General features: G+C 39.0%; 1 protein-coding gene across 1 annotated transcript in view; it reads right to left on the reverse strand.

Moving 5' to 3' along the window:
* The window catches only part of DNAH3 (dynein axonemal heavy chain 3), a 168,408-nt gene that overhangs the window by 42,910 nt on the left and 111,942 nt on the right, over positions 1-13,556 (reverse strand). The window contains exons 41-43 of the mRNA XM_021692238.1: positions 7,392-7,495; positions 4,665-4,959; positions 2,693-2,872 (exon numbers count right to left, since the gene is read on the reverse strand). Coding sequence (XP_021547913.1) covers positions 2,693-2,872; positions 4,665-4,959; positions 7,392-7,495 — 579 coding nt within the window. The remainder of the gene's footprint in view (positions 1-2,692; positions 2,873-4,664; positions 4,960-7,391; positions 7,496-13,556) is intronic.

Genomic DNA, 13,556 nt, shown 5'->3' on the forward strand with positions numbered 1-13,556 from the left:
ATCACCCAAGTGTTCATTCCTACACACCAGAGTTTAATCCTCCCAATTAAAAAAAAAAATTTGATATGTCTTCAAGTTTCTTTTAATCTATAGGTTCCCCTTCCATCCCTTTCTCTCATCTTTTGTCTGTGAAGAGTATCTGGGCTGTTTGATCTGTAGAGTTTCCACAGTTAGGATTTTGCTCATTGCATACTCAGGGTGCAGTTAATTCTATTCCTCTGTCCTCATATGTATTTCATAGTAATTTGCAGCTGGATCTAGAGATTTGATCAGATTCAGATTCCAGATGGTATGTGGTGGTATATTCTTTCATTAGAGACATAATGATATCTCTCCCTTTGTGATGTTGGTAGCTACGGATGCTCAATGGCTAGATCCATTAAGTCACTCATTAATGTAAAATGGTGATATTCTGATTCTATCATCTCTTTTTCATATATTGGTTGGAATATTTTTATAAAGAGACATTTCCCCTCATCTAGGATTTGCTTATACTGTGGTACATTTCATATAAGAAAGTCAGGATTAATGTTTGATTCTTTCCATTTATTTATCAGTTTTCAAGATAATAAATTGGTTCCTTACCATCCTCTGTAAAATGACCAACTATCATTGTTTTATAGAGTAATGGATTTAAATATATTTTGATAAATTTCAATCCATTAAAATTGCTCTCATTGTTGAAGCTCAAATTTTCCCATCTTTGGCCAGTGAGGGCCTCCTTATGTTGCCAACTGAGTCCTGTTGACATGACCATTTAATCTTTAAAAGTTTTCTCATTCTCTAGTATATCAAGAAGTTACAAGCTCAACTTGTATATTTTCTGCCCTAGATATGCAATCAGCCATTTCTCAAGAAGCTGTGGTTCCTTTTAGTAGGAAACTGGATTTTAAAATAATCTGGGTGGTAGGCATGCTCAGTGTTAATGAGTTGTTTATTATTTCCTAGACCTAGTACATCATGAGCTACTACTGATATTTCTAATTTAGGACTACAGGGCTTTCACTTAATTTCATCTATATTACATCTTGATCTCCTTTCTTCCATACTGAGACTCCTGGTTTTCAAGGACACAAGGGTCATGGAAATAGAAAATTCCACAGTAACTTGTTTGTATAATCCTACTTTATAAAGAGCTCTTAGACTAAGAATATACTACCACTACCAATTATGATAACTGAAAACAGTTTAAAACTTTTTGTACTTGCTATCCTAATCTCCCCTCCATTTTCAGTTGTTCTGTATCACTGGGTCTTATAGCCTTTACATATTATAATCTCTCCCAGGTAGTCTTAGTTCAACAAATAACTGTATATTTAATGCTTACTACCAGTTGTTCTATTTCTTTTTTTTTAAATTTTGAATATTGAAATACTTTATTTTTTTGTTGTAGTGTTCAATGATTCATTAGTTGCATAAAACACCTATTTCTTTACAGTCATTTCAATCATGTGAAACCCATTTTCTAGTAGATTCCCAAGAAAGGACTTGTGGAAATAAATCTGACTTATTGCATTCTGATAACAATTTTCCTTTTATATCCGAAAGTCAGCTTTTCTGGCTTTAAAATCCTTGACTCCCGGGGCACCTGGGTGGCTCAGTCGTTAAGCGTCTGCCTTTGGCTCAGGTCATGATCCCAGAGTCCTGGGATCGAGCCCTGCATCGGGCTCCCTGCTCGGCAGGAAGCCTGCTTCTCCCTCTCCCACTCCCCCTGCTTGTGTTCCCTCTCTCGCTGTGTCTCTCTCTATCAAATAAATAAAATCTTTAAAAAAAAAAAATCCTTGACTCCCATTTTATTTCCTTGAGTAACTTAAATACATTATTTTATTTTCTTCTGGCATAAAGCATTGTGGTTGAATAGTTTTAAGATGATCTAATTTTATTTCTCTTAAAAGTCATGTACTCTTTTGTGCCTAGATGCCCAAAAGAGTTTTTCCTTTTCTTTAAAGTCCAGCAATTTTACTAGTACATGTCTTGGTAGTGATCATTTTTGAGTCTGTATTCTTAGATACACAATGTACCAATTAAGATCATCCTGTCCATTTTCCTTACGGAAAATTTTACAGGTAAGAAAGCTAAATGTCAGAGCGGGGAGTGAGGTCAAAGAATCTTAAGTCTAGAGATGGTATTAAGATTCTTAAGCAAGGATGTATCTCAGAATTAAAACACAGATCCTAGAAGAATCCAGTTGCACCTGAAGCAAATGTATTCCTGAATTGTTAGATGATGGGGGGAGCTCTTATTTTTTTATTATTATTATTTTGTTTAGGCCACTTTGGGTTAGTTGTTCTATCTCTGGCAATCTGAAGAACTGTACAAAAAAACACAACAGGTGAATCCATCACCACACCTGCTTGAGAACCTCTGATCTAGCCTCCCTCCTGGTACACATGCTGGCCACACTGAACTCTCCTTTTCATATGGAGAGTTCCTCCAGGGAACTCTGTTCCTCCAGGGCCTAGCCAAAGACTCTCACATTCTCTTTTCATCTTCAAGTCCATTTCACACAATTTCCAATATGAAGTCTTCAAATTCCCCTCCCTGGAGCTAGCCCAAACCCTTCCAGCTATAGCCTAAATATACTTTTCTCCACCTTTCATCAGGACAGAGTGCCCTGTACCAACCCTCCATCCATGAAGGTGGTCTGGCTCTGCTGGACGATGAAGAGGAATGAACCTTCTCTTTCACGTACCAGTAATGTCATTCCTTCCTCCCCCGGGGGGCCCCATAGCTGTCACAAGCAGCACATCCACGATGTCCAGCCTGTTTGTGTCCTTCTTGTCAAACCAGTAACCATGGTCAATCCACTGCCTCAAGAGCTCAATGGGGGGCTGGGCCCCATACACCTCTTTGGCTGGCATGTTGAGGTCATCTGGGGAAAGAAGGCATAGCCACATACTGTAAGTCTCTGGGCTATTTAAACCTAATTAATATTCCTTTCATGGGACAGTCTGTGCCTACTTGTCCTATTCCCACTCTAGGCAGGGCTCAGCCAGTGGATATTCTGACCATATGGGAAGAGGATTTCCTGGGTTCTGGGTTCTCCTGCCTCACTGAGATCTCTGCCCATTGTGACTTTAAGGATGCATGGATTAGCATCAACAAACAGGCATTTAATTTTTTTCCCATTCCATCAACCACAATATATTGATTCTCTACTATGTGCTAGACATTTTATTAATTTCTGAGGATATGATGGTGAGGAAGACAGTCATACTCCCAGCCAATGGGGTATATAATTCGATCAATCACCAGGTAACAACTGAACCCCAATGGGAGAAAAGTTTTGAGCTAGGGTTTTTGTGGAGCAAAATCAAAATGGCAAGGATAGTGACTTTCTCAAGGGCAAGGATTGATTTCCACCAATAGCATATTGTGATCCAGTCACGGCACATAGAAGACACTCAATAAAATGGAAGCTCTCTTAATTTTTCTCTAATGAACACTGACTGAATGCCCAGTTTGTGTCAGATAACATTTCAGGGGTTTTATACATATTATCTCATCTAATCCAAATAATGGCTTTATAAGGAAGACAGTATTACCTTTATGTTAGAGGTGAAGAACTAAGGGTCATGCAAGTTAAATCACAATATGCCTATGGTTAGAAAGTTAGATTGAACCTAGATCTGTTTGGCTACAAAGCTTAAATTGTTTTTGAATATGCCATAAGAAATAGGAAGGGAGAATAGTTTGGAGGAAAGGGAAAAGGGAAGAAAAGAAAGGGAAAACAAAATAAAATTGGATCTCTGCCTTTAAGAAGCTAATGTTAGTGGGCAAGGATATAAATATAGATAATATTCACTATCAATACATGAATTTTAAAGACAGGACATGAGATAACCAAGAACAGTAGGGCATTACTTTTACTAAATGACAACCCCATGAGTTAGCAGTAAGATAGTGGAAAATGTAATGTATTTGTCATAAAAAAAACCTAGGTTTGGGTCATGGCTCCAGAATTTTCTTGATGTTTGACAGAGAATTTAACCTTCTGGAGCCTCAATTATCTGACTAGTAAAATGATAATGATGGTTAATAACCTCACAGGGATGTTAGGCTCAAATGAAATAAATGAGGAATGCTTTGTAAAGAGCTAAAATCCTGGGGAAACTCAATGTGCTTATTTCACAAATACTTATTTAGCAATATTTAGATCTCTTCATTTACTGATAACCTTTATCTGACAAAAAATGGAATATGGGGTTTATCACAAAGTGAGTGTTGTTTTTGGAGATGCAAGAGGGTAGACACTCTTCTGGAACTAATTCTCACTACAAGGTAACCTTCCCTGATCCAAAGGCTCATCTTCATCTCAGGGGAAACTGGAAGCCTAATTGAGGCAAAAAGACCCTGGACTACATCTTACTGAAAAATCTGACATACAGTACTTAATCAATAAATACATGGTAATGAAAGGAGGAAAGGAATGGAAAAACAAAATTAAAGATGAGAGAAAGGGAGGGAAGCGGGGGAGGGAAAAAAGGTAAGAGGAAGAAAGGAAGGGAAGCAGGTTGGAGAAGAAAAGGGGAGGGAAGTAATACTAAATTACATTAACCAGAAATACATTATCTCTTAGAGTAAAAGAACTGTACAGTGGGAGCTTCTGGTTTGCTGCAGCATAGAAGAATCTGGTTGTGTTCAGATTCAGGCTAGTGCCTTACCCACAAATACCACTGCTTTCTTCCCTATGGGAGGCCCAAACAGGCCCTTCCGCCGTCGATCCAGCTTGGACATGATGATATCCTGAGTCTGATTGGCTGAGGTTCGGGCAGAGAAATTGATGAAGTTGGGCAGGTAGGTGTTTTTGGGAAGGTGGAGAAGGAAATTGTTGGTAATGACTGATTTGCCAGTGCCTGTGGGCCCCACGAACAGCACTGGAATTTCATGGTCCACGTAGGTTTTCAAGAAGAAGGACTGCCTGGCTGTCTCCACCGTGGAGATGATGAGTTCTGAGACCTGTACCACAAAGACATGGGACAGTCTTGTTACTGGGCCAGGGAGGCTGGGTCTTGGCATTCAGACTTACTATCCATTCAGCTCCATCCCTTACTATCTTTATGACTTTGAGTGAGTATTTAACCTCCACAGGGGCCTCAGTTTCTTCACCTGTGAGACAGGATAATAATGTCACCCATGTCACTAAGCTGTTTTGAGGGTTAAATGAGATCATACATGTCAAGATGGGCATTATTGGCTCTGTTTTATAGATGAAGAAACTGAGGTCCATAGCTCTTCTGCAATTTGTCCAAGTAATGCAGCAAGTAAGTGGAAATGCAGGAACTTGAATTCCAGCTTGTCTGATTCCAAAGTCTATATTCTTTTTTTTTTTTTTAAGATTTTATTTATTTGACAGAGAGAGAGAGAGCACAAGCAGGGGGAGCAGCAGAGGGAGAGAGAGAAACAGGTGCTCCACTGAGCAGGGAGCCCGACGCGAGGCTGGATCCCAGGACCCTGGGATCATGACCTAAGCCGAAGGCAGACACTTAACCGACTGAACCACCCAGGCACCCCTCCAAAGTCTATATTCTTAACCACTAAACTATCATGGTATAGACACCAATTACATTAAGGACCAGTCTATAGCTGTTGCCCTCTGAGATCATTGCTCTAAACCAACTTGTCTGCCTTGCCCCAGGCAAGGTCCACTTCCCATATGTCATCCTACTTTTTGGCTTGGGAGGGGGGGTGGGTTGTGACTCTCAGCCCCCATTCCCTGCACTTATTCCTGATCTGCTTTTTCCAACACTCAGATTCTTGGTTTAGGACCCACCCCCATTTAACCTTTTTTTCCAATATGGGGATTACGACACTCTTCCTGTTATTCAGACCCCAAATGGACTCTAAGGGTTTGGTCTTAGGCTCCTGGAATCCCTATTACTTTGAGTAGAATACCTTACCTTAGTTTGGCTTCTCTGAGCCTGAACCCTGTCATCAACCATTTGGCCACATTTAGTTCCTCCATGGGAACAGAGGAAGGGACAAGAAGATGTATATCATATGCTGACATCTCCCTATATGTCTAGGCTGGGAGGGGCCAGTGAACAGGGAGCCACTGTTTGCACAACTCTAGAAAGCACCATTCACACTGTGGTTTACGTAAATGGTGCCCCTAAAGCAAAGCTAGACCATAATGCCAATGGTGCCAACTGAGTCTGTGCAACATGGCAGCCCTGTGTGTACTAGCAGAAAAAGGCTGGGCTTCTTTTGATAAGTAATTAGCTCAAAGGAAAAGGAACAGACAGGGCAGGAATTGAAGTGTAGAGGAAGAAAATTAATAGGTATTGAGCTATGGAGGTTCTGCCTATATTATCCTCTGCAGTTTTCCCAGTAACCCTCTGAGGCTGGAGAATTACTGGCTCACTTGTCCAAAGCCACGTAGCTGGTAAGTGGTGCTGAATGCAGGGCCAGGAAAAGATGCTTATTTTGCTACCAAGATGGAATTTAAAGCAAGTTGGGTTTCAGAGATTTTTATTTTCAGAGACTAGAACACCTGTTTGACAAGGGGAAAATTTTCAGCAGAACTTAAAATCTTTTCTGCATTGGACTCTCTTATTTGCAGGAATTCAGCATGATTTCAAACTCCTGGAGTTCAGGTGACTGAGCTCTTTAAGGAGAATTAAAGTTTTGGACCTCTGTGCTTGGGGCTTCTGCACAACACTCAGCCGCCAGAGTGTGTCCTGAATTCAGCACACATCCACCTCTACTCATCACACCATCTTCAGGAACAGCTGTGGTCCTGCCAGCTGTCTGACTTGATTGTCAATATTCCCACTTTTCCATCCACTGTCCACCACTCCATTTGGGGCCTGAATGATCTGCAATCACCCCCAGAAAAATAAAGTATGTCCACGAGATACTACTAACAGAGGCAAATTTTCCACAAGAAAAAGAGCAGGAGTTGTAACTGAATCATCTGCTATCCAGAAAACCCAGACCTGTTTTTCTAAGAATTCTCATCAAGGAAATCTTTCTCTGGGAATTTTGAAGAAAACGATCCTTTTTGGCTGAGATATCTGAGAGGTAAGACTGATGACCACCTGGCATTGATCACTGACCACATGACAATGCTAATAATCAAAATAGCAACCAACAAGAATCTAGCACATAATGTGTGCCACGTGTTCATGCCTCCGGTTCTTGCAAACACCCTTTAAGTATTCTTTCTGCTACTGTGTAGTTGAGTAAACTGAGGCAGAGAGCATGAAGGCTGGAGTAAGGAATCTGCGTCTAAGTCCATGCATTTGAAGGCTGATCAGCTCATGTTTGAAACTTTTTCTAAAGAAAGTTCTTAAAAATGCTAATACAGAACTGACGTCAATTCCTCCACCTTGGAGAAAATTCAGGTAATTTTAGAAACCAAAGCTCCATGGCAAATACCTCTCTTTTACCTTTGCATTAGCTGGGATATCTTCCTCCTCTTTGGTGATATATTCTGTCCATGTGTACCAATGTCCACTACCTTGCTTGAGGAAATAAAAATCATAGATGCTTCCTGGATTCAAAGACACAGAACAGGTCATTAGCATGCCAGGGGTTTACATTTCATACTTAAGGTATTTTACCACCTCAGCTAGAGGCCTCTGAAAATGTACAACTACCGGCCCTGGCAGAGCTGTGGTGAAACTTACACATTAATGGTAACTGTATAAACTGGAAAAACAGCTTTTAAAGAGTAATGACTTTATCATTTGTATAAAAAAATGACAGGTACTAATTATACAAAGAATTACTTTAATAATGTAAAACAGGAAGTATTGCACAACAGAAGAAGGCAATAAATCAAATCTCACATCCAGAAATAACTTTTGATAGCAATCCTTCTGGCTTTCTCTCTGGCACACAAAGACATTGAACATGGAAGGACAGATGAAAGAAAGGATTTAATAAGGATAGGATCATTTGATATTATATATTATACTGTTATATATTGTACTATTATGCATTAATATATGATACATATTCTATTAATGTACACATATATAATTACATATCACATATTAAAATTATTATATATGATATATATATATTATACTACTTTAAAATAAAGATGTTAAATTTCATTACACTTAACTATAGCAGAAGAAAAGGAGAGTAAAAACAAGTAAAACTGAAGGACCAGCTGAACTTCATATAAATCATGATTTACTACAAGAGATATTAGTTCCTAAAAGATGCTTTTTGAAAAAAAAAATTGAGGTATGATTGACATAATAGTTTCAAGTGTACAACATAATGATTTGATATTTGTATATACTGAGAAATGATCACCACAATAAGACTAGTTAACATTCGTCTCCACATACAGTAACAAATTTTTTTTCTTGTGATGAGAACTTTTAAGATCTACTCTCTCAGCAAGATGCTTTTTAAAAAAAAAAAAATCTTTATTCAACTTTTAACCATCACCAACAGGCATTAACAAACATTTTCTTAAGAACAATAATCTCCAGGGGCCCCTGGGTGGCTCAGTGGGTTAGGCGTCTTGATTTTGGCCCAGGTCATGATATTGAGCCCAGGTCATGATATTGAGCCCCACAATGGGCTCTACACTGAGTGGAGCCTGCTTAGGATTCTCTCTCTCCCTCTGTCCCTCCTCCCACTTGCATGTGCATATGCACTTCTCTCTCTCAAAAAAAAAAAAAAATCTCCATACCCAACGTGGGGCTTGAACTCATGACCCCAAGATCAAGAGCTGCATGCTCTACTGGTTGAGCCAGCCAGGAGCCCCATGATGCTTCTTTTTTTTTTTTTTTTTAAAGATTTTATTTATTTATTTGACAGAGAGAGACACAGCGAGAGAGGGAACACAAGCAGGGGGAGTGGGAGAGGGAGAAGCAGGCTCCCCGCGGAGCAGGGAGCCCGATGCAGGACTCGATCCCAGGATCCTGGGATCATGACCTGAGCTGAAGGCAGTCGCTTAACCAACTGAGCCACCCAGGCGCCCCCCATGATGCTTCTTAACTAAAAAATAATTTTAAGTGATTATAGGCTTAAAGTTATTATGCTTTTAAAAATCATTTAGTCCAACTTTAGGATTGTAGTTTAACTTTTTATCATGTAAAAAAATTAATTTAAATACATGAAAGTAAGGAGAATAGTATACTAACCTGCCATGTATCCATTATCTGGCTTCAATAATTATCAGCATTTCGCTATTTTGTCTCATCCATGTCCCCACCACTAATCACCACCATATTCATTTGCCACCCTCCCTTTCCCTCTCCCCCTCTCTCTCCCAGCCCTTTCCTTTCTTCTTTCTCTGTCTGGAGTATTTTGAAGCAAATCCAGACATTATATTTCATTTGTAAATCCACATGACTCAACATTAGACCAATTTCATTGATTCGTTTATAAGCTATGAGGTTATTAACCCACTCTTCTTTCCATCTCCCCTCCTCTGGGGTCTTTTGTTGTTGCTGAGGATAACCATAATTCTCCCATTCCTTAGTCTGAGGTCTATATTTCAATAGATTCAATGCTGAAATTTATGGCTTCTAACACAGACCATTCAACAGTTCTTCATTTGGATTGTTCAACCAATCAGTTGGCTGATTTCTTTTCTTTTCTTTTTTTTCCCAAGAAGGGACTTAGAGGTGCTCCATTCTCTCAGTTCTTGCAAGTTTGGTAATATCTGTCAGCTGATTTTTTTTTTGAACAGTGACTTGACTGAGAGTGATATTCTCACGTCACATTTTCTTTCCTTCAGACTTCTGACTGTTGTCTTATGCTTCCCTGTGTACTAAGTTGCTGTGTGGAAGTGTGAGATCCATCAGATACTTCCCCCTTCACTGACCTTTTTTTCCTTATCTAGATGTGTGATGCAATCTCTTTTATCTATAAGCCCAATAACTTATTCGGGCTATGTCTTTTGGTCAATTATTCTATATCAGTTTTTCTTGAAACAGCACGCTCATAATTTGTTAACATTTTAGGAACAATTTCTCATTCATATCTTTGTATATATTGTCTATACTATTTGCTGAGTTACTTAAGGAAATAGCATTGTTTGGCCTCCATATCAATCATATTATTGATAATCACTTTAACGTATTTGGCTTTTCTTCTATAGTAAGTGTAGTTCTCTCAACCCTTCCCTCTAAGCCATTTATGAGATGTCTACACTTTATTCCTTGTTATTCCTAATGTATTTATTAGATCATTAATGGTATTGTTTCATTGTCAATTTGTTTCTTTGGTTTTTATTTTATTTAAATTCAATTAACATATAGTATATTATTAGTTTCAGAGGTAGAGTTCAGGGATTCATCAGTTGTATATAATACCCAGTGCTCATTACATCACGTGCCCTCCTTAATGCCCATCATCCAGTTACCCCATCTCCCTACCCCCTCCCCTCCAGCAACACTATTTGTTTCCTATAGTTAAGAGTCTCTTGTGGTTTGTCTCCCTCTTTGATTGTCTTATTCCCCCCCCCTTCCCTTATGATCCTCTGTTGTTTCTTAAATTCCACATATGAGTGAAATTATATAATTGTCTTTCTTTGCTTGACTTATTTCACTTAGCATAATACCCTCTAATTCCATCCACATCATTGTAAATGGCAAGATTTTTCTTTCTTTTTTTTTTTGAGAGAGAGAGAATGCGTGACTTGGTGGGTGAGTGGTAAGGGGGGAGGGGCAGAGGCTGAGGGAGAGAGAATCCCAAGCAGGCTCCACACCTAGCATGGAGCCTGATGCAGGGCTCAATCTCACGACCCTGAAATCATGACCTGAGCCGAAATCATGAGTTGGACACTTAACCCACTGAGCCACCCAGGTGCACCTGTTCTTTGGTTTTTAATCCCTCTTTTCCTGTAATTCTGTTGTTTTATTACCTCATCTGCAAACTTTGAAAAGACAGCTTTATTGAGATGAAAGTCACCCATATTAATGGTTTACTAAAAATATATGTATACATGATGTACTAATATTCATAGTTGTGCAGCCATTACTATAACCAATTTTAAGACATTTCATTATATGGAAAAGATACCCTATATCTTTTAGCTATTACCCCTCATCTCCCCACCAATCCCCTGCACTAGGCAACCACTAATCTACAGTCTCTATAGATTTGTCTATTCTGGACATTTTGTGTAAATGAAATCATATAATATGTGTTCTTTTATAACTACCTTCTTTTACTCCATGATCGATCTATTGATCTATCTGCTTTTTTTTTTTTAAGTAGGCTCCATGCCCAGGGTGGAGCCCAGTGTGGGGCTTGAACTCACAACCCTGGGATCAAGACCCGAGCTGAGATCAAGAGTCAGACAGTTAACCGACTGAGCCACCCAGGTGTCCCTCATAATATTTTTAAGGTTCATCCATGTTGTAGCATGTATTATTACTTCACTTCTTTTTATTGTTAAAGAATATTCCATTGTATGGATATATTCTATTTTATTTATTCACTCATCTGGTGGTGGAAATTTGGATTGTTTCCACTTTTTGGCCATTATGAATAATGTTGCTATGAACATTCATGTACAAATTTTTGTGTGGACGAATGTTTTTGTTTCTCTTGGGCATATATCTAGGAGTGGAATTGCTGGGTCATATGGTAACTCTGTTTAAGTTTTCAGGAATTATCAAATACTGTTTTCCAACACTGTTGTACCATTTTACATTTCCCTTACATATGTGAAAATTCCAATTTTCCCATGTTCTCACCAACATTTGTTGTTTTCCATGTTTTTTATTATTCTCAGCCTAGTTGTGAAGTGCTATCTCATTGTGTTTTTGATTTGCATTTCCCATGGCTAATGATGTTGTCATGTGTTTATTGACTCTTTGTGTATCTTCTTTGGAGAAATGTCTATTCAGTTACTTTGCCCATTTTTAGTAGGGTTATCTCTTTATTATTGTGTTGTAATACCTCTTTATATATTCCAGATATAAGTCCTTTTTCAGATACATGATTTGTAAAAAAAAAAAAAAAAATTCACCCATTCTGTGGGTTGTCTTTCCACTTTTTTGACCTCGTCCTTTGAAGCACAAAAGTTTTTAATTTTTTTTTAAAGATTTATTTTAGACAGAGAGAGAGAACAAACAGGAGGGGCAGAGAGAAAGGGAAAGAGAATCTAAAGCAGACTCCACGTTGAGTGCAGAACCTGACGTGGGGCTCAATCTCACAACACTGAGATCACAACCTGAGCCGAAGCCAAGAGTCAGATGCTTAACCAATTGTGCCAACCAGGCGCCCCATAAAAGTTTTTAATTTTGACAGAGTCCAGTTTACCTATTTTTTCTTTTGTTGCTTGTGTTTTTGGTGTCCTAAGAAACCATTGCCTAGTTCAAGGTCATGAAGATTTGCACCTCTATTTTTTATTTTTAACAATTTTACAGTTTTAACTCTTAAATTTAGGACTTTGATTCACGGTAATTTTGGACTATGGTGTGAAGTACAAGAACAAATTCATTACTTTACATGTAAATATTCAGTTGTCCCAGCACCAGTTCTTGAAAAGAGTATTCTTTTCCCACATAATTATCTTGGTACCTTTGTCAAAAATCAACTTACCATAAATGTGAGGGGCTTATTTCTGAACTCTCAATTCTATTCCACTGAGCTCTATATCCCTTTGCCAGTACCACACTGTTCATCTTTTTAAAAACTTTTAAACTTAAAAAACTTTTTAAAAAACTAAATTCATGTTATTACTAAGTTCTTTCAACAGAAATGTTTTCTGTTTCTTAGGTAATTTTCTTTTAAATTAAAAAAAAATTTTTTTAAGATTTTATTTATTTGAGAGAGGGAGGGAGAGAGAGAGAGAGAGCGCACAAGCTGGGGGAAGGGGCAGAGGGAGAGAAGCAGACTCCCTGCTGAATAGGGAGCCTAGCACAGGTCTCAAATCCAGGACCCAAGGATCATGACCCAAGCGGAAGGCAGATGCTTAACCGACTGAGCCACCCAGGCACCCCTCTTTTTTTAATTTTAATTTTTAAAGATTTGTTTATTTATTTTAGAGACAGAGAGAGAGCGCACACGCACGCATGCAGAGGGAGAGGAAGAGAGAATCTTAAGCAGACTGCACTGAGTGTGGAGCCCAACACAGGGCTTGATCCCAGGACCCTGAGATTATGACCTGAGCTGAAACCAAGAGTCAGATGCTTAACTGACTGCGACACGCAGGCACCCTGGTAAGGTTTTCTTTTAGATTCATTCATTCTGTCTATCTGTCTCTCTCTCATGTTTGTAGTTTTCATACCATTCTTGCTCTGATACAATCAGGTTTAAGTTCTTGACATCTTTCCCAACATTATCAGAAGCCAGTTTATCTCCCCCACTTTCCCGACCACAATTCAAGGACTGGTGTGTGGCTTTCTTTTCCATAGCATGAAGTTACAGGGATGGGGTAAAATCAATTGCCCTTGCTAGGAAACCTGGGCTCTATACTCTCTTTCTACAATTTGGCCAACTTTCCTGAACTATGGCTCCACTCCCAACCCAACTAGCGAAATGCCCCACACTCCTGTACGATTCATCTCACAACCCTGATGCAGCACAGAACTCTGGAAGATGTAAACCCCGGTAGTTTCTCCCATCTGTAC

The sequence above is a fragment of the Neomonachus schauinslandi genome, chromosome 5 (genome assembly GCF_002201575.2).
Source record: "Neomonachus schauinslandi chromosome 5, ASM220157v2, whole genome shotgun sequence".
Lineage (NCBI taxonomy): Eukaryota > Metazoa > Chordata > Mammalia > Carnivora > Phocidae > Neomonachus > Neomonachus schauinslandi.